The sequence below is a fragment of the Aureobasidium namibiae genome (assembly GCF_000721765.1).
Source record: "Aureobasidium namibiae CBS 147.97 unplaced genomic scaffold scaffold_2, whole genome shotgun sequence".
NCBI classification, from domain to species: domain Eukaryota; kingdom Fungi; phylum Ascomycota; class Dothideomycetes; order Dothideales; family Saccotheciaceae; genus Aureobasidium; species Aureobasidium namibiae.
The window spans coordinates 1,400,761-1,420,740 of NW_013581207.1; the positions used below are offsets into that span (position 1 = coordinate 1,400,761).

The 19,980-nt window shown below is 50.4% G+C and overlaps 7 protein-coding genes across 7 annotated transcripts; 4 read left to right on the forward strand and 3 right to left on the reverse strand.

Moving 5' to 3' along the window:
- Nucleotides 1-1,244: 1,244 nt before the first annotated feature.
- On the reverse strand, nt 1,245-2,698 carry M436DRAFT_78640 (uncharacterized protein; the record flags this gene model as incomplete). The annotated part of the gene is made up of 2 exons (XM_013575925.1): nt 1,245-2,273; nt 2,327-2,698. The coding sequence occupies 2 exons, from the start codon at nt 2,696-2,698 to the stop codon at nt 1,245-1,247; spliced, it is 1,401 nt and encodes a 466-aa protein (XP_013431379.1).
- A 1,024-nt stretch (nt 2,699-3,722) lies between these two features.
- On the forward strand, nt 3,723-4,860 carry M436DRAFT_37732 (Dihydroorotase; the record flags this gene model as incomplete). Its single annotated transcript, XM_013575234.1, has 2 exons — nt 3,723-3,857; nt 3,919-4,860. The coding sequence occupies 2 exons, from the start codon at nt 3,723-3,725 to the stop codon at nt 4,858-4,860; spliced, it is 1,077 nt and encodes a 358-aa protein (XP_013430688.1).
- A 105-nt stretch (nt 4,861-4,965) lies between these two features.
- M436DRAFT_69840 (uncharacterized protein) lies at nt 4,966-6,083 on the reverse strand (the record flags this gene model as incomplete). Its single annotated transcript, XM_013575756.1, has 2 exons — nt 4,966-5,818; nt 5,872-6,083. 2 exons carry the CDS (start codon nt 6,081-6,083, stop codon nt 4,966-4,968), a joined length of 1,065 nt encoding a protein of 354 aa, XP_013431210.1.
- Nucleotides 6,084-6,339: 256 nt separating this feature from the next.
- On the reverse strand, nt 6,340-8,512 carry M436DRAFT_38129 (amino acid transporter; the record flags this gene model as incomplete). Its single annotated transcript, XM_013575302.1, has 9 exons — nt 6,340-6,830; nt 6,879-7,015; nt 7,070-7,244; nt 7,297-7,390; nt 7,441-7,621; nt 7,678-7,753; nt 7,804-7,899; nt 7,952-8,191; nt 8,242-8,512. The coding sequence occupies 9 exons, from the start codon at nt 8,510-8,512 to the stop codon at nt 6,340-6,342; spliced, it is 1,761 nt and encodes a 586-aa protein (XP_013430756.1).
- A 1,582-nt stretch (nt 8,513-10,094) lies between these two features.
- Nucleotides 10,095-11,172, forward strand: M436DRAFT_38719 (methionine aminopeptidase, type II; the record flags this gene model as incomplete). The annotated part of the gene is made up of 3 exons (XM_013575406.1): nt 10,095-10,502; nt 10,552-11,064; nt 11,116-11,172. The coding sequence occupies 3 exons, from the start codon at nt 10,095-10,097 to the stop codon at nt 11,170-11,172; spliced, it is 978 nt and encodes a 325-aa protein (XP_013430860.1).
- A 920-nt stretch (nt 11,173-12,092) lies between these two features.
- Nucleotides 12,093-17,093, forward strand: M436DRAFT_78645 (putative ABC transporter; the record flags this gene model as incomplete). Its single annotated transcript, XM_013575926.1, has 4 exons — nt 12,093-15,420; nt 15,474-15,712; nt 15,842-16,040; nt 16,108-17,093. The coding sequence occupies 4 exons, from the start codon at nt 12,093-12,095 to the stop codon at nt 17,091-17,093; spliced, it is 4,752 nt and encodes a 1,583-aa protein (XP_013431380.1).
- Nucleotides 17,094-17,607: 514 nt separating this feature from the next.
- M436DRAFT_78646 (fad NAD binding oxidoreductase) lies at nt 17,608-18,939 on the forward strand (the record flags this gene model as incomplete). Its single annotated transcript, XM_013575927.1, has 2 exons — nt 17,608-17,773; nt 17,828-18,939. The coding sequence occupies 2 exons, from the start codon at nt 17,608-17,610 to the stop codon at nt 18,937-18,939; spliced, it is 1,278 nt and encodes a 425-aa protein (XP_013431381.1).
- Nucleotides 18,940-19,980: the final 1,041 nt, after the last annotated feature.

Sequence of the window (19,980 nt, forward strand, 5' to 3'; positions counted from 1 at the left end):
AGAGGGATATCGCACAAGAAAAGGGACGGAGAGGAGGTCCTATTGGAAAGAAAGAATGAACTGTGGGTGTGCTTGTATCTCCCGATGGGCGATCGTCCAGGACTTTATATATTAAAGAGGGGGACAAGCAGTGAGAATTGACCACGAGACAAACCTTGGATCCATACTCCGCAACAATATGGTCGATCTCGTTGTGGAGCCCCCATAACCCCAGTCAAGTCTACTCCATAGAGACCAATCACCCCACGGACTCACAATTTTACCCGTAACAGCGCAGGCCAAGTCGGCCCAAGTATTCGCCATGCGGCCGAATCGTCAGTGCTGGCCAACGGAATCCTGGACACCCGCCATGCCTCCCCAGTGCCAGCTCTTCCGACTGCAGCAAGAGTCTTGGAGATCATGCAGCCGAACATTCAACAGAAGCAAGTTGGAAGAGCGCTAGAAGGTCGGGGTTTCTTGGCTGAGGCACTTGAGCTCTTGGACATCGTGGCGGAGCAGAATAACAAGGCCGTGGTTGGAGTAACAAGGCCGTCATGTACGGCGACAAGGCTTCAGATACGACATACAAGCCCTTTCGAACAAATGATCTCGTTGACACTGCACTTCAGCATTGAACTTGGGTTCGCGTAGAGATGCTTCTCCCGTGGTTTGAAGTGCTGTTGTTGGTTCGTCGCTGGGCCCATCTCGGTCCGGCCGAATCTTTGCCCAGCTTTCAAGGAGATAAGAAAAGAGAATAAAGGCAAAATATTCAATGGTTGGTGAGTTGGAACAACGCTATGTTGGATCGGCCAAGCTATGTAGCCCTTGTCTCAAACGAGCAATACTATCTGTAACCCCCGCCCCACTCTCACGACCGCGCATAGGTGCGGTTGAAGCGATAAAAATGCACAGTTCTTTCCAGATGATACACACGTCCGAGGAGAGCCAACAACATCAGCACTTCCCGTGGATGCTCTTTGTTTGCTGACGGAATTGTGCATTGCTATATAGCTACATAAGCAACCCACTTGCGAACGTGGAGAGCTAGCTGGATCAGTGCGCCAATCTTGGGCGCTCCTTCAACAACAGTCAAGTGAATAGTCGGGCCGACGCCATTCAACCAGCGTGATATCTCGATTATCCTGCATGTTTCGGCAGGAATGCCGTCGTCAGAACGCAAGTCTTCCCGAGTGAACATGAGATCAACCAAAACCCAATCCTGGCAACAAGAAGTCAAACGTCAAGCCTCATAATTCAGCCTCAGGTCAAGCTTGGCCTGTAGCCTTGGCCGTAGCTCCTGCGACCGGCGCCATCTTGACTCTGTCTCTTCTCAATTCACCGTTGCCCTGCTCCACCCTGCCCTTGACCATAGGCTTGTGCTGTCTAGGGGGTGATACGGCACCAGTCTTCCTATCGGCGGATCCACGTCGACCGCGGCCACTGATGCTTGAACGAGTACCTCTGCCCATAGCGATGGCCACACCGCCCTTAGCGACGATCTTTGAGCGTCTAGAGACCACCTCTTCCATAGGTGAACAGGTAGAGTGTGCTTCCGGACTCAATTGAGTGGACGACGACAAGTCTGGAGAGGACGATGGCACAAGAACATCAAAGTGGATGAGATCCTCTACTTCCCCATCTTCGATGGGCGATTCCAGAGTCTGCTTTCTGAAAGGTAGAGAAGGAGGACCACGTACAGGAGTCTTGGCTGCACCCAACTTGACACCACCGGGAGGAGATGATGAGCCTGGAGCTGAGCTGCCTGCAGTAGCAGCGTCAGAAGCAACATCAGAAGCGGCAGCATCCTTCTGAGCAACCAAAGCTGGACGAGACTTTTGCGCAGACTGCTTAGTGATGGTGATATTAGCAGGGCGCGAGGGTGGAACGCGGACACGGACAGGGTCGTTACTGTGGACCGCGGAGTCGTCGGTCTGTTGCTGCTCGACCACCTCCCACTCTGAGCCAGAGCCGTTGCGTTCGGTGCGCTTCGCCTGTGATTTCTTGCGTGCTTGCTCCTTGCGGTACCAAGCAGGGACCGACTTCAGACCAATCAAGTTGAGAGTTTCCTTGTCTGTAGGCATCTCATGTTTGTATATGCAACCTTGTTGGATGAAGCCACATTGACCTGTTTGACACCAATAGTTGCAGTAGATCTTCTTTCTCTGATCAGGCTCAATACCAGAAGGTGGAGGAGGGCGTTCATTGTAGAGAGGTCTCGAGTTGAGTTGAGTAGGTGGCTTGGGAGTCGGTATGAATGCAGTGGTGGGTGTGGGAAGAGGCTGCGCCTGAGGGAGCTGTGAGGATCATGTCAGTGGGCAACAAACAATCAAAGGCTGGGGGGGCCAACCTGAGGTACATGATTGTTGTCAGGAACCACTTCAGGCGTATACTTCATCGCAATGGGGATGGGAGCGACTGACTCCTTGATGCTCAGAGATCCGGCATGCGAGTACTTCCTTCTGGCAGACGAGTCATGTCCAAGGAACAGCATGCTCTCTGCCTGCACGGCAGTCAGACTCAAAGGTACACCAATCAAGCGAATGTCGTCTGGGAGTTCGTCGGCGGGGACAAGAGGCACAAGAGACCCGTTGTCTCGCTTGATGAAGAACTTGAGTCCTGGACTGAGCATCGACTGTGTCGATATGGCTGCTGGATATTGAGGGACTGTCCAAGCAGTTGAGCCTGGCGGAGCATAGGCAGACATGTGAAGTCCGGGCATGGCTGATGGTAGAGCTTCGAAATCGTAAGAGTCAGATATATGAACAAGGCTCAAGAACGGCGGTGTTGCTTTGCAGAATTGGGGGCTTGGACCGTAGCACATATATGAGGTGGTATAGTACAATCAAGGCGTGACTGACAAAGAGACGGCAGGCGAGCGAACACCTTTCATCTGCGAACAAAACCGCCTTGTCAGGCTCAAGAGAACTAAATCCGGCTGCATCGTGTTTGGCATGTTTGCAAACTGCGTCTGCTGAGCTATATGGAGCCTTTCTGATGGGTGTTTGTTGACAAAGGCAGTGTGATTGGGTCTGTCACACGGGTTCATGCGTGCCAATTACAGGCAGCCGACAGATGTGCAGACTGGAGTTTGTGACCAGTGTGAATGAATGTTGGAAAGCTGGTTTATTGACCTACTCTGTTTCTACCAAGCGGAGAGCATAGCTTGCAATCTTTCCGTATGCTCGTTAGCTTCACAAGATCGTGTATCGGACTTTCCAACAGATCAACTCGAGATAGATGTGCTAATTGAGGATTCGGGTGTGACTCCCATGTTGACAGGTCGCAACGTCACACAGAAAAGGCAAGAGCAGGCTTCAGTGCAGCATGCCGTGGCACCCCGGTTTCCAGCCTTCCAGCACTGCCATGAGCATTCAAGGGGTATTTTGTTCAGAGCTGGAACAAGGCTGGCTTCAAGATACCTGATCTGAATCATACTCGGCAGGAGGACTCCAGAGGAGGAACAAAAGAAAGAGGTCGGGAATGGGTTGGTGGTGACGAACTGGAGGCTTGGCACACCAAAAAAGCTAAACCTTGTTTGGCGAGCGACATCGTCCATCTCGATGCCTGCAGTCACAGTTGTCTGCATCAATTCAGGTCGCAAAAGGACACTCTGAATAGCGACACAGGTAAGTCTTATCGTGAAGTCATCCTGAGTGGTTGTCAATCGCTCTCAATCCATAAATGGAGACACTGTTCTGACTCTGCTGTGGCTTGTGTAGAGAGCACTGTATCTACATCAAATCATGTCTCTCCAGCAGTTTGATGGTCTGGAGATTCCAGCCCCTGCTGATTTCCATGTTCACCTTCGCGATGGACCTATGATGGAGCTTGTCACACCTACTATCAGACAAGGAGGTGTCAACACAGTTTTTGTCATGGTAAGCATCCAATCGATCCATGGAAGATGCAACAAGAATCTAAACAATTTTGCCATCAAAGCCCAACCTGGTACCCCCGATCACCACTGTCCAGCACGCTTTGGACTACAAGAAGAGACTTGAAGTGATTGAGCCAAACGTCAACTTCCTCATGTCATTGTACCTACACCCCGACATCACACCCGAAGTGGTCAAGGAGGCTGCATCAGCAGGTATCACAGGCATCAAGTCCTACCCAGCCGGCGTGACCACAAACAGCAGTGCTGGTGTCGTCAGCTATGAGCCCTTCTATCCTGTTTTCGAGGAGATGGAGCGTCAAAACATGGTTTTGAACTTGCACGGCGAAGTTCCCGGATCCAAGGACAACAACATTACCGTGTTGAGCGCCGAGGAGGCATTCCTTCCCACCCTCAAGGACCTGCACAAGCGTTTCCCCAAGCTGAGAATCATTCTCGAACATTGCACCACTGCGGCTGCTATTGAGGCAGTCAAGTCTTGTGGTCCCACCGTGTCGGCTACTATCACTGCTCACCATCTCTTCTTGATTGTCGATGACTGGGCCGGTGATCCGCACTCGTTCTGCAAGCCTGTGGCCAAGACACCCAAAGATCGCGAGGCTTTGCTCAAGACGGCTGTGTCGGGCGACAAGAAGTTCTTCCTCGGCACCGACAGTGCTCCTCACCCAGCCATCAACAAGCGCGGTGACAAGGTTGCAGCCGGTGTCTTCACTCAGCCCCACGCAGTTGGATACGTGCTCTCTGCTCTGGAGCAGGGCATCGAGCGCGGCGTCCTCAAGGTAGAAGATGTCACCGAGGAGAAGCTTAAGGGCTTCCTTGGTTTGAATGGCAGAAAATTCTATGGAGCCGAGGACAAAAAGGGCGAGAAGGTCGTGTTGAGAAAGGATGGTGTCAAGGTGCAGAGCCTGCTGAAGAATGCTGATGGCAGCGTAGAGGTCGTTCCTTTCAGACGTGACCAGAAGACATGGAGTGCCGAGTGGAAATAAAGATAGACACTTTTGTGATTGTGATTGGAATAACAGAGGCTAAAACAAGAAAAAGAAGCAAAGGCTTCATGGACGCTAAGTGTGATTTTACTGCCGAGTGCAAATTCATGCATCGGAGGGAATGTTAAGGCTTGTTCTCTGCTTCTTGCCCCTCGCAGGAGTATTCTCACCCTCTTCTCTCTTTCGCTTGCTTTTGCTGCGGCCGCCCTTTGGCCGGTATGTTTGATCGTCGTCCCTGGCCTTCTTCGGCTTGCCCGGTGTGTCGTCAGTGGCGAGCTCGTCTTCATTGTCTACAGTACTCCCTGGACTGCCCTCCTTTTCCCTGGCACGTTCGATTGCTCTATCACCGACCTGCTTGGCGAGATTGCGCCGCTTGTTGGCTGTCGCAGGAGTTTGGGCGCTACCGGAACCACCTTCCGAAGCAGCATCTATGTCGGAGATTGTGCCATGTTTCTTAAGCCAGTTGTGGACAGAAAATGGGTTCCGTAGTTCGACCTCGCGATCCAGTTCGCGCTGGGTGAGTTTGGAAAGGAGTTGCGGCGAAGGTGGGCGAGGATCGCTGAGGGCAGCGGGTTCTAGCTTGTTGTCGAGGCGACTGAGATAAGCATCCTCGTGCGATGAGGACAAGAAGGCGGGATTCGCTTCGGCAACGAGAGATTGGAACGGGTGTTGGTATCGCGGGTGAGGAATCTGTGACTCCATATCGACCAGGCTCTTGGCATTTCTGCGGGCCAGCAAGGCTTCTATGTCTTGTTGTATACGGATAAAGTCGAGCTGGGGGATCTCATGGTTGTGGAAGGCACGATGTGCGTTGGCTATGATGTTGTTGGCCGTGTCGAGGGTCATGTCGCGTTCTTCTTGGGGTTGCTGAGATTTGGGAGCTAGCGAAAGATCGAATCGCAATTCGTGTGGGATGGACAAGGACGTGTTGAGGTCGAGGAGAAGGTCGAGCAATTGGCTATAGCACAAGTTAGGGCTTGGTCGTGACAGGACTATTGGAGGATGACCTACTCGTTCTGCTCCTGCAGCCTCTTGGACAAGGCATCGAGCTTTTGCTCGTCGATGAACAAGCTGTTGCTCTCTTTCATGACCTGGTCAAAGTGCGTCTTCATCTTGCGATACTTCTTGCGCCATGAGCGGTATTTGGGTTTCGTTTCAGATGATGCTCGTGCATCTATCGATGTGGCTCCTGGAGGGCCGGCAACAATCTCGTCGTCTGACATGGTGTGTATTGATGCGACTCGGTTGGGTGTGATGATCAGGAAGTCGGGAGCAGCTGGCAGACGGACTGACTGCGACCGCGTCGGCGTTGGCGTTGGCGTTTCGCCGTGATATACACCGCCAAGCCTCTGAATCTGGTGGAGTGCCCCTTCCTTGTCCGTCAATCACATGCTTGCAATTCTGTTCTGCTTGACGCGAAATCTCAATTCATCCTCTATCGTCTACATCTTCCACCAAAAAGAAAACATCTGCCTGGATCTACACCTGCTCAGAACGTCCCTCGTTCTTCGCCTCGACACGAACGCCCCTGACGACCACTCTGCCGGCTTCGTCATGGTTCTGATCCCAATTCTCCAAGTCACTCAAGCCTACCTTGACCAGTGAATTCGTGCTCGACCCATCCGCGAGCACAATAACCTCTTGTTTGATCTTGTACTTGCCCCACTTGGGCAACGCATACAACCACAAGTAGTAGTACACGCCACACACCAGAAGAATCCCGATACCCGTCACGCAATACGTCGCGTACCAAAAACTGACGTCTCCACCCGTTGCTCCTCCAGTCGGAGGGTACCAAGGCATGATGAGCAAGTACAGGTTCTGCAAGATTGTGAAAATCACGGCAGCGTCCCAAGCACGGAACTCGCTTCGAGGCACACCCAACTTCTTGCGTCGGTAACGTACAATATACAACCCCACTGACATTGTGAACGCAAACGCAGCAGCTGGATAGGTCTGCAGATCCGTGACTACCAACTGTCAGCTATCTTGTCGCCGCAGTATTTGTCCTGACTTACTGAAGTTGAAGGCATCACCAGCTGGAGGTGCAAGGATCATGATGACCGTGATAGCCCATTTAACGGCGTAGGGCCCAATTGGCGTACCAAATGGTCTCGTCGATGCCCAGAACTTGGGGAAGGGTAACACTCCCTGTCTACGGAAACGTCAGTCTCAGTTCGCTCCGGTCTGGCCAGCAAAAGGTACTTACCTTCCGCATTCTCGAATGACACGAGACTGTCCGATTTGTACGGCAATCAGATTGCCAAACGCGCTCAAAGCGATGAGCAGGTTGAAGACTTTCACACCTTTGGCATGTCCAAACACGTTGGTGAAGAATAGACTTGCAACCGTCACACCCGATGATTTGATGTCGTGTATGGGCACTAGAGTCGTGGTCAGCACGTGGCTCATCTCTCCAGATTGTATCGATCGCACCAGCCGCAAAGTAAGCAATATTTGCGAGTATATAAAGCACCGTCACGATGGCCAAAGAGTATGATGCGTTCCTCTTGATGGTTTTGACAGGATTCTGCGGCACTGATCAGTGGTACTCTCAAAGCCAGACGCAAAGTGGCTTACCTTGATCTCGTTGACGATGTTGAAAGCATTTTCATAGCCGGCATACGAAAAGATAATCTTGACCAGACTGTTCGTCAGGCCATAACCAGTTGCCTTGCCTTCGAAAGCGTTCTTGAAGTTTGCGGTCGGATTCTGGACTCTCGTGTGACCGCCGAGCACGACAAGACCGGTGATCGCAATGCTTTTCGAGGTATAGTCAGAAGCTGAAGATCTTCGAACAAAGTTCAAGGTACTTACAAAATCAACGTCAAGACCTTGATGATTCCAATGGCATTAGATATGCGATACGAGGTCTTGGTGTGGAAGATCAATACTGATGCCATGTTAGTTCGAGCCCAGACATGGTTGCGTTTTGTGTCTTACACAACGTCACCAAGGTATAGCAAGCGATGGCAACACCTTTCTGTTCCCAAGCAGAAGGTGTGTGGTCTCCTATTTTGAAAAGATATTGGGCCATGACTAACCATGACTATCAGCGGCTTGTTTTCGAACATGAGATTGTGCTACACACCAATGGCATTGCCACTACTGAACGACAGAATCACAGTCTGGACAGCGAAGGCGATGGGGAAAAAGTACTTTGGTCGAGGGAAAGCTTGTTCCAGATACACGACTTCTGAACCCGATCGATTCGGAAAGTAGGATGCGTACTCGAGATATACTGAGAGCGAGGTACCCGATGTCAGGAGGCCCAGGGCCCAAAAGATAAGACTGGTTCCAACAGAGCCAGTTCCCTTGAGGACAGTCGCCGCTGAGCTATTGTTAGCAAGGACGCTCGAAAGTCTCGCGAGAGGTGCTTACGTGTTGAGTAGACACCAGTTCCAATCATCTTGCCAATGTTAATGAAGACGATCGTCAAGGGTCCGACAGCATATCCAAGAGAGGAGTCGGCCTCGACGGGCGCACCAGAAACTTCCTGATAGGATGGCTGTGAACCATTACCTCCCTGCTCGACAACGAACTTGAGGTCACCCGTGGTGGACACTATCTCGTGCGAAGAGAAGACATCGTTGCTCGACGATCTTGCAGAATCGTCTGATTTCTCATTGACCGAGCGACGAAAGAAAGACATCGCGATGTCCAGGAGAGCCGGTGCTCGAATGTTTTGTCGATATGGAGGAAGATCTTTCGGCAAGCTACCGACTATTTATACAGCCATAAACTCTCTGCGAAAAGAGGTACGACCGATTGCGACATGAACCTGAGGTGTTGAGAATTGCACCATTGCGGAGTTAGAGTGGCACATTCTCTCCTGGTCCAGACGCGATCTTGTTCCTACAGATCTACTTGATTGGATGCACTCTTCGCAGTGTTCCGCAGACGTAGCTGCATCCCACATTAATATATGCTTTGGCGTGCTATTGCACCATCTCACCAACGTCCAACCCCACCCACAATCCAGTATCGTCGGTATACTGACTTACAACTGTCCCGGTATCAGCTCGTCTACAATATTGTCTAGCTCCTTGGTAGAATTGAGTTCAAGCTGTTGGGTCGGATGAGCATGAGTGGACTCCACTCATGACCAAAAGGTATCTGAGGTGGAAAGCGCGATGACTTCAGGTTGCCATCAACTTCCATGAACAACCTACGTCCTCAGCAGGTTTGAAAACAAAAGGATGTGACAGTTCGATGATCCCAGATAGGACGTGATCTGTTCGCAGTTCCACATAGAAGTAGGCTTGAGCATTGGTTAAAAGACCAGAAGAACAAAAGCTATGGATGTTCGGCTGCATGTCGATCATGGTAGACTGCGCCTCATCACTCGAAAGTTCAGAAGTATAGATTGTGTTAAGAAAGCAAGTCGAGCACATACGGCCACAGTCAGCTGAAAACTGGGCATCCCGTCCGCTCTGCCATACATAAGCAGTTGAACGGCAGATTAGTACTACGGTGGGTGACCACGTGGGAATCCCTGCTGCTGTATGTTTTGCATTTTTGGCATCCTTCCTAGAACTCTTTTGTATACTGTTTTGCTGTAGCTAGTCTATCTATGGAACGTGTTGCTTCAATTTTGCTGTTTGCATCGAAGGATTTACCAAGGCTTTAGTCAGCAGGCGCCAATGCGAGATGCATGACTGTGCTCTCGTGCAACCTCCCAGCTTCACCGACAACCACGACAACTGGATATTCTGTATGCGTATGAGTCAACGTAAACCATGGGTTCCAAAACACCAGATGAGCACCAGCAAGGTCCCGATGGTATGTGGACGTGGAGAATGACCAACCACGGACTTCTTTGACTTTGTTTGTCAATAGGATCATCGACCCGCTGTGCAATCGCCAACGTCAATCCTCCTAAGCCAGCAACAGCTGCCGGGCTCGTTCCCGGTATGCTTGAAGGACAGGATGAAGATGGCGATGATGGCGAAGAAGACGACAATGCTAGATGTACCCTGAAAGCCGAGAACAGTAAGACAAGCTCGCTCGAGACGACTGATCGGGTTCTGACTTTAAAAGGCAACCCCAAGAAGAAGAGAAAGAACAACAAGAAGAAAAGGAAGGAGCAGACCGCGCCACCTAGGGTCGCACTTGCCAATGTCTTCCACGGCAACAAGTATCCCGAGGGTGAGATGGTCGAGTATTCGGTCCATGACGAAAACCTCCAGCGAACCACTTCTGCAGAGCTCCGTCATCAAGATGCTATCAAGAATATGAATGATGACTTCCTGACCGACTATCGCAAGGCTGCCGAAGTACACCGGCAAGTCCGTCAGTACGTGCAGACAATCGCAAAACCTGGTGTCACGATGAGCAAGCTCGCCGACGAGATTGAAGAAGGCGTCCGAGCACTGACTGGCCATCAAGGTCTTGAAACCGGAGATGCTCTCAAAGCTGGTATGGGATTTCCAACTGGATTGTGCCTGAACAATGTTGGTGCACACTGGACTCCTAATCCCGGAGGCAAGGAAGTCGTGCTTCAGTATGACGATGTGCTAAAAGTGGACTTTGGAGTTCATGTCAATGGTAGGATCGTGGATAGCGCATTCACTGTGGCTGCCAATCCTGTCTATGACAACTTGCTTGCCGCTGTCAAAGCGGCCACCAATACCGGACTCAAGGTAAATTTATCGAATTGCAAATATCAGTGCGTAAGCTAAGTGACTGTAGGAAGCCGGCATCGATGCCAGAATTGATCAGATCAGCGGAGATATTCAAGAGGTAATGGAGAGTTACGAAGTCGAACTCGGTGGTAAGACTATTCCTGTCAAGGCAGTCCAGAACATCACTGGCCACAACATCCTTCGCTACAAAATCCATGGTGAGAAGCAGGTCCCCTTTGTCAAGACCGAGACCGACCAACGCATGGAGGAAAGTGATGTTTTCGCCATCGAGACCTTTGGCACTACCGGCAATGGTTGGCTTACAGACGACGTCGGTATTTACGGCTATGGTCGCAACAAGCACGTTCGTCCCACGGGTCTACAATACGCATCTGCAAAGTCGCTACTCAAGACCATCGATGACAATTTTGGAACTCTGGTCTTTTCTAGACGTTACCTTGAGCGTCTGGGTGTAAAGAACTACCATCTTGGTCTGAAATCGCTTATTACTAGTGGCATCGTCGAGGATTACGCGCCTTTGGTCGATGTACCAGGTTCTTATGTGGCTCAATACGAGCACGTACGTACGATCGTTCACTTGATGTTGCTTAGTATGCTAACATAAGCGAAGACTGTCCTGCTCCGACCCAATTGCAAGGAGGTAATCTCTCGTGGAGATGATTACTAGGGGCGATGCATCTACCGTGCCATTTGACATTACTGATTTTTTCGTCTGTTTATCAATCCGCTCAACTGTTTAACAATGACGGACGAACAATTGTTAACGCATCTCAACATGCTCTGCTCGCTATATAAACAACACCGACCAATTACAATCCTTTACCGTAAAACACGTCCATTCTACCCATAGCTGGTTGACATGATTGATCTCTTCGTCCAATCGTGAATGTTCATATATGCAAATGTAACTGCCAATAGAGAAAGACAGCTTCCCTTTGACGAGGAACTCCACTTCGTCACCGTCCAAGGATCTGATCCTGATGATATCGCCGTTGTTCTTGGCCTCCTTGTCGTGCATATTTATCGCGTCAATTTGAGTCTCGTGGCGCCTGTCATTGTTCTCGCGAGACGTTCGTGGCTTTCGTACGTACGTACGCCGAGCATAACGCCTTGGCAATTCTTCCATCTTGTGAGCTCGTGGCTGGTATGTTCATCCCGAGCATCTTTGTCGGTATGAGTAGCACTTCTAGGGAGAAGTTAGTAAAGCTCTTTTCCGGAATACATCCGTATCCAAAGGTTCAAGATGATGATGATGTTGAACTAAGCGAGATGAGACGGACGTGGTGAGTAACAACACACGCGACAAGTCCCTCGGCATTTTTTCTGCCGAGCATTCTATACTCGATATAGCCTAGCGATTACCTAAAGTTGACAATCGAACAATGTCAACACCTTGGAGATCGCCTCCCCGAGGGCAGTGTGTTTGTAGGTCTTCAATGACAAGGCTCCCGTTTTCGTGCTTCATACATTGTCGTCGCCTCGACTTCGTTGGATATTGCTTTCGCATCGCATGTCTGCATAATCTGGATCAAAACTAGGCCCTCATTGCCACTTGTCACATCAACAGACCCCTCACAGGCAATCATTATGGGGTTCTTCGCCCAAACATGGACTTTGACGAAGAAGAACTTGTTAATCGTCCTCGGCCGCCACTGGTTCACGACCACTGTTCGCGCCTTCCTGGCACCAATTATCTTCTTTTTCATCATTTCCTACTGTAAAAATTTCTTTGTGCCACCATCGGACTTTGGCGTTGGTTCTCCAACAACACTTCGAACCTTCGAGGAGGCTCTCAATGCAGGAACCTCTGGACGTCACACCGTGGCTTTTGTTGCCAATGATCAGGCTAGCGAAGTCACGGACCTAATTAACCAGCTATCGAGTACCGTCAGAGCAAGCGGGAAAATTCCCGTGACTCTATCTAACGAGGTTGAGCTACTGCAGACATGCAGAAGTTCTATTCGAGGAGTCTCGAATTGCTTCGCAGCATTGAGCTTCCACGGATCACCTAGTAATGGCGGCACGTGGAATTACACAATCCGGACTGATGGAGCCCTTGGAGAAAGAATCTTCGTCAACTCTGGAAACAACGACGCAGAGATTTATGCCCTTCCGCTACAGCACGCAGTCGACTCAGCAATCGCGTCTGCTAGCGGGTCTTCCTCTTCTATACCTTTGCCGCAACAGTACCCCTATACAGACTCAACTCCTGAAGAGCGTGACAGAAACATCACACGGCTGTACATGGGCACCTTAATTAGCATTCTTGGTCTGGCCTATTTCATTGGTTTTGTTGGCATATGTTATCAGCTCACAGGTCAGATGGCCACAGAGCGCGAAATTGGCATGTCTCAACTTATCGAAGCGATGATGCCAAACCAGCGTAGATGGCAGCCACAAGCCGCACGTTTGCTGTCTAGTCACCTTGCATTCGATCTTCTCTATCTACCCGGCTGGGTGATATCGGGCGCAATTGTTACTCGACTCAATTATCCTTCATCTCAGACTGGTATCCTTATCGGCTACTTCATCCTGGCAGGACTCGCTCTATCCTCATGGTCCATCGCTTTCGCCAGTCTATTCCGAAAGGCTCAGCTTTCGGGTATCACGGTCACCATCGTGAGCATTGTTCTTGCGATTATTGTACAGGTCCAGACTCCTGAGTCCACTGGTGCCATCGTCATCCTGGCCTTGTTGTTCCCACCTATGAACTTTACCCTCTTCATTATCTACATGGCCTATTGGCAGCGCAGCAATCTGGCTGCTGTACTTTCAGAGGCACCTCCTGGATCTCCTTGGAGAGTCTCCGGCGCTGTGTTCTTTGTGCTGTGCGTCATACAGCTCCTGGCCTACCCTGTGATAGGAGCGCTTACCGAGAGAGCTTTGTATGGCACTGCATCAAAAGCGAGGAACATGCATCATGGTGCTGACTCTGAGACTGCTCGCATTACCAATCTGACAAAGCAGTACAGTCCTAGCTGGCTCTACAAGAATGTTTGGTCGAGATTCAGCAAAAACAAAAGAGAGACGGTATACGCTGTGAACGATATCAGCTTTACTATTCGTGCTGGCGAGATCCATGTTCTATTGGGAGCCAACGGTAGTGGGAAGAGTACGACCATGGACATGTTAGCCGGTCTTCAATCACCGACAAGTGGTACCATCGATATCAACGGAACTGGAGGCGTCGGCATCTGTCCCCAGAAGAACGTACTCTGGGACAAGCTTACCTGCGAGGAGCATGTCTACTATTTCAACCAGCTCAAGGCACAAGGGCAAAAGGAAAAAAGCGTGGACCATAGAGATCTACTCTCCAAGTGTGATCTGGCTCACAAGATCTCTGCTCGTTCTGAGACTTTGTCAGGTGGACAGAAGCGTAAGCTTCAACTAGCCATGATGCTTACTGGTGGTAGTAACCTCTGCTTGATCGACGAAGTGAGTTCCGGCATTGATCCTCTTTCACGACGCAAGGTCTGGGATATCCTTTTGGCCGAGAGAGGACACAGAGCCATGCTATTCACGACACATTTCCTTGACGAGGGAGACTTGCTTTCGGACCATATCACCATCTTGTCCAAGGGTACCCTGGCCGCAAACGGTACAGCCGTGGCTCTGAAACACCAACTCGGCGGTGGATATCGTGTCAAGATCTACACAGAACACGCCTTCAAGGAGCCTCAAGATTGGTCTGAGATACCTCGCCGCAACCACGCTGACCACGTGGTGTACAATCTACCTGATTCTAGTGCTGCCGCCGTTTTTGTCACCCGTCTGGAGCAACTTGGAGTTACGGATTATCGCGTCAGTGGGCCACAAATCGAGGATGTCTTTCTAAAGCTGTCGTCAGAGTTCAATAACGACCATACGCTGCATGATGATGCCACGTCCTTGACCAACGTATCGTCTTTGCAGTCGGAGAAGGGTCTGGAGTTGGCCAAGGGAAAAAGAATCTCGCTCGTTGCACAGACATGGGTCTTGTTCCGAAAGCGTATCACGATCTTGCGTCGCAACTACTTGCCGTACATGGCCGCTGTTTTGATTCCTATCATTGCTGCAGGCCTTGTAACTCTTTTCCTGAAGGGCTTCAGCCCACTAAGCTGTTCGCCAGAGGGTAGCAGCTCAAACGAGGAGATCGTCTCTTTCGCTACTCTTGACTCTGATCCATTCGACTTCCCAGCTGGTCCAGCTGCCCAGGTTCCTACAACGCTGCTTGGTGATCTATATCCCGGACTTGTTGATGCTATTGCGCCCGTTTCTAGCGTAGACGCCTTCCGTGAGTACGTGCAATCCAATTACAGTCGCGTGTTTCCTGGCGGCTACTATCTCGATGCTCAGGGCGGCGCTCCCTTGTTTGCCTGGAGGGGCAATTATGAGCTCGACTTTGCAATCTTGACTCAGAACATTCTGGACAGTAGTCAGCTGGGCTCTCCGATCATCACAACCTACCAGGCCTTCCAAAGGCCATGGGCACCGTCAGCTGGAAAGACACTTCAATTTATTCTCTACTTTGGTCTAGCCATGTGCGCCTACCCTGGATTCTTCGCCCTTTACCCGACTAGTGAGCGTGTTGCCAAAGTAAGAGCACTGCACTACTCGAACGGTATCAGAGCCTTTCCTCTCTGGCTTGCATACACCCTTTTCGACTTCATGTTCGTCATGATTGTCAGCGTCGTTGCAATAGTTATATTTGTTGGGGTATCCAGCGCACTGTACGACCCCGGTACGCTGTTCGTGGTCTTCTTCTTATATGGATTGGCAGCTCTGCTTTGCAGCTATGTCATATCTCTCTTCGTCACCAGTCAACTGGCCTCGTTTGCCTTCGCTGCAGGCATGCAGTGCGCTTTCTTCTTGATCTATTTCCTCGCTTTCATGGCGATCATCACGTTCGCCCCCACAGAGAAGATCGACTCATATGGTAAAGTAATGATTCTCACGACCGGAAGAAACATGCTAATTATCCTCTTACAGTCAACATCGCGCACTTCACAATATCTATCGTGACCCCCGCAGGAAGCTTGTTACGCTCACTCTTGCTGACATTCAACGAATTTTCGCTTCTCTGTCGTGGCTATGAACGTGCCTCGTACCCAGGAGAAATCACGGTCTACGGAGGTCCTATTCTTTATCTTTGTATTCAGTCGCTCCTTCTCCTCGGGTTCCTCATCTACTACGATAGCGGATACAGATTCGCATTCCTCACCAGGAAGGTACGTACGCAAATGTTCTTCGCGTTGCAGAGACCTGTTCGGAGCATTCCAGCTTTTTGGATAGCACTTTGCGATGCGATAGTTATTGCTCCCTTTCGGAACCACACTGACATCAGTCTCCAAATATAGTCCCGCTCGCAAGACGCAGAAGAGAGTGAGTACGCTGATGAGGACGTGTATCGCGAGGTAGTTCGAGTCAACGACTGCAAGGATGAGTTGCGCGTATGCAGCATCAGCAAATCTTACGGCGATAATCTCGCTGTCGATCGAGTAGCGTTTGGTGTCCCGCGAGGTGAAATCTTCGCATTGCTCGGCCCCAACGGTGCAGGTAAGCCCCCCTCCCCTTGCGACATGGAAGCTTTAGCTGTTATAAACGAGATACTAAACGAGAACAGGAAAATCAACAACCATATCAACAATCAGAGGTGACGTCCGTCCTAGTGGTGGAGACGTCTTCCTCGAAAATGAGTCAATCGTGAAGCAGCGCGCTGCTGCTCGTTTGCACCAAGGTGTCTGCCCACAGTTCGACGCGCTGGATTCTATGACGTGCTTGGAACACCTACGTTTCTATGCTAGAGCTCGTGGTGTCTCTGATATCGAACACAATGTGGAACAGGTCATGACTGCGGTTGGCCTATCTGCCTTCCGCAACCGCATGGCTTCTAAGCTCTCTGGTGGCAACAAACGCAAGCTCAGTCTGGGTATCGCGCTAATTGGCAACCCATCTGTGCTTCTTGTTGACGAAGGTAGTTCTGGAATGGACGCTGGTGCAAAGAGAATTATGTGGCGTACACTTGCCGCAGTAAGCTCTGGTCGCAGCTTAGTGTTGACTACCCACAGTCTAGAGGAAGCTGATGCTCTTGGCGACCGTGTCGGCATCATGGCTAGACAAATGCTCGCTGTGGGTACCAGTGACTCTTTGCGTCGCAAACACGGTGACGCCTATTACGTCCATCTTGTGCACAAGGATGCACCACACACCTCCGACGCTAAACTTCTGGAGATCAAGGACTGGATCGAGACAAATTTCCCAAGCGCGACGATCGAGAACAGATCGTTCCATGGTCAAATCCGCTTCGAGGTACCAAACCGACCAGGCTTGGATACCGCCTCACACGGCCCTATCGAAGACAAGAAAGCAGCCATGACCACGGTCACAGCGACAAGTGGCATCAGTTCGTTGTTTGAGAAGCTGGAGTCGAGCAAGGAAGAGCTTGGTATGGAGTTTTACGCTGTTTCGCAGGCCACTCTGGACCAAGTCTTCCTCAATATTGTTGGAAAGCATAACGTTCAAGAAGAGGACTACCAGAAGGCTAGAATGGCAACAGGGGCTTGGGGAAAGACCAAACATTGGTTGCGCAAGGTGGCCCACGATGCCTAGATCTGAACGTACATATAGATATAGGTGCTACATGAATGTTTTCTAATGTAATCAATCCGCTATATTTATCATCTCCGTGTGCGAAAGTATGTGATGATCAGTCGTTATATGATTGCACAGTACTATCGACGGACAGTGTAGCGAGGATCGAGATGCGATCTTCTGTAGGCTTTCTCTGGTTGTATCTCTGGTCTGAAAAGCTTTATGCATTTTTATAGTAAGGTCGTCTCCTCAAGGGAGGAGCAAAACATCGTAGACAGCTCGTTGCGGGGTGCGACCCTGACTTAAACCCGACCCGCTTTGACGTCACACTTTCCTCGAGGCGACAGATAGCAAGGCGAAACGCGATTCGCAAGTTTTCGTTCACCTTCTGTGTTGGGATTTTGAAGATCAGTGAGATCCGTCTACTCGTATCGCCACTCTGGCTTCTCTAAGAAGAACTCTGTCGTCTGGTTTCCAAAGTAAAACTGGTCGGCTTCCACACAATATTACACACTTCCATCAACAATCCATCATGGCTGGAGACGAGCAAAAGAATATTGTGATTATTGGCGGTGGCATTATCGGTGCTACATCTGCCTATTTCTTGACGCATCACCCTTCATACAATCCGGAGAAGCACAAGGTCATCCTTCTGGAAGCGACGAAGATTGCTGGAGGCGCAAGTGGCAAGGCAGGCGGTTCGTAGTAGTATAATCTGCTCGATGAAGGACCCTCAACTAACAAAGCTCTAGGTCTGTTGGCTCTGTGGGCCTATCCTTCATCTATCGTACCACTTTCATACAAGCTGCACAAGCAACTAGCCGACAAATATGGCGGTGATGAGCGTTGGGGTTACAGACAGGTGCACTGCGGCTCGGTAGACTGCAAAGGTCGAAACCTGACTGCCAAGGACACCGTGAAGGGCAAAGACAACGAAATGGATGGAAAGAACGGCTCACCTGCAAACCGAGAGAAGAACAGCGTTTCTCTCGAAAAGAACCCTCCCAAGGTTTCGGCGAAACTGGCCGCCAGAGGTATACCAAAAGATCTTGACTGGATCCACCCTGACTGCTTGAGAATGTACGATGAGATGGGCGATCCCTCGACTACTGCTCAAGTCCATCCTTTTCAATTCACCACTTCCATGGCCGACTTGGCTGCTGAAAAGGGGGCGGACATCCGTGTGGGTGCCGCCGTCAAGAGCATCAACCATACCAAAGATGGAAAGGGCGTGGAGAGTGTCACTTACAAGGACAAGAACGACAACAACAAGGAAGTCACCATCCCAGCAACAGACATCATCATATCTGCTGGCCCGTGGACAAGGGAAGTCTACCCAGACGCCCCCATCACAGCTACTCGTGCCCACAGCGTCACTATCCGCCCGACTCGCGAGATCAGCGCATACGCTTTGTTCACTGAGATCAAACTTCCAGCTGGTTTCGGAGGCAAGAAATCACGAGGCGAGCAACACGTTTCGCCAGAAATTTACACAAGGCCAAAGAACGAGGTTTATGCTTGTGGAGAGGGAGACCATATGGTGCCCCTTCCCAAATCATCAGATCTTGTCGAGGTAGATGAGCAGAGATGCCAGGATATCGTCGACTATGTCAGCAGTATCAGCGACGAATTGCGAGATGGAGAAGTCACTGCACGACAAGCATGCTACCTACCGAACGTTCAGGGAGGAAATGGCCCCCTGATCGGGCAGACAGGCGTAAAGGGTCTGCTAATAGCAGCTGGACATACTTGCTGGGGTATTCAGAATGGTCCCGGAACTGGCAAGTTGATCTCTGAGTTTGTCTTCGATGGCGCTGCAAAGTCGGCTAAGATTTCGAGTTTGGATCCTCGCACGGTGATGTAGTGAAGTTTTCTAGTAATTGCGAGAGTATAGTATACCAATGTTACTATCGATATGAAAGCTTTCATAGACAAACACATCTGTTCTAAGGTGAAGCCTGGTTTTAAGCCTGAACATGTGTCGTCTAAACTTGCGTTATTTCTATGGACGGTTCAGCACGGATGAGCGCCAGAATTCTCTCCAGATCAACAAACTTCGGTTTGAACACCTTGAATCTTGACTCGCGACTGAGACACCTGTCAAACAAGCTTCATACCGCCAGTGATACTCCGTACATGGCGTAGAACAATCAAAGAAGGGTCAAATGCCGAAGGGTGTCGTCTTGTCAAATCGTAACCAACTGACCTCACTTTCATCTATTTTGCAATCTGGCTCCCGTCCACCTTGTCCGCTTGATTCAGTCTGGATGCGACCAATGCGAGCTTGCTCGGTCCTAAAGGCCAGGATCGACTGAGATGAGCGTACCTGCCGGATTTCGGACTGACTTATCGCGCTGGAGGTTTGCCATTGACAAGCGTGCGACCGCTTCAAGACTGTCGGTTGTCAGCAAGAGAGAAACTCGAGCACTCGTCAATCGAGCTGACGGACTCTCACAAGACAGTATCAAGGCAACGATACTCTCAGAGGCTCAGACTGCCGCGCACTGTAGCGATAACACACTTTCCTTAAGGTCCGTGTGCCTTCATTACATACTGGACCGTGCATACAGGAACCCTATGGATATCGCTTTATGCGGTGTCGGCTGCCTAATTCGTTGATCCGCCCGTCCACGTGTCTGATCACTTGAAGACGAAGACTACAAGCAGATCGACATACCAATGGTGATTTCATGCTCTAGTGGTAATTCTTCTCAAGCGTTTCCGCAAGATCAGTACAACATCTGTATAGCCGTTACATGACAGCTCGATGTCTTCAACTCGGATCGAAGCCCGCTCCAATGTTCGTAGCGCCCAGGTCACCGCATGACTCAAGCTGTGAGACAAATACCTTACGACTTGTAGCCGATCTAAGACCACAGCATCACAACCAATATCGAGGGCGAAT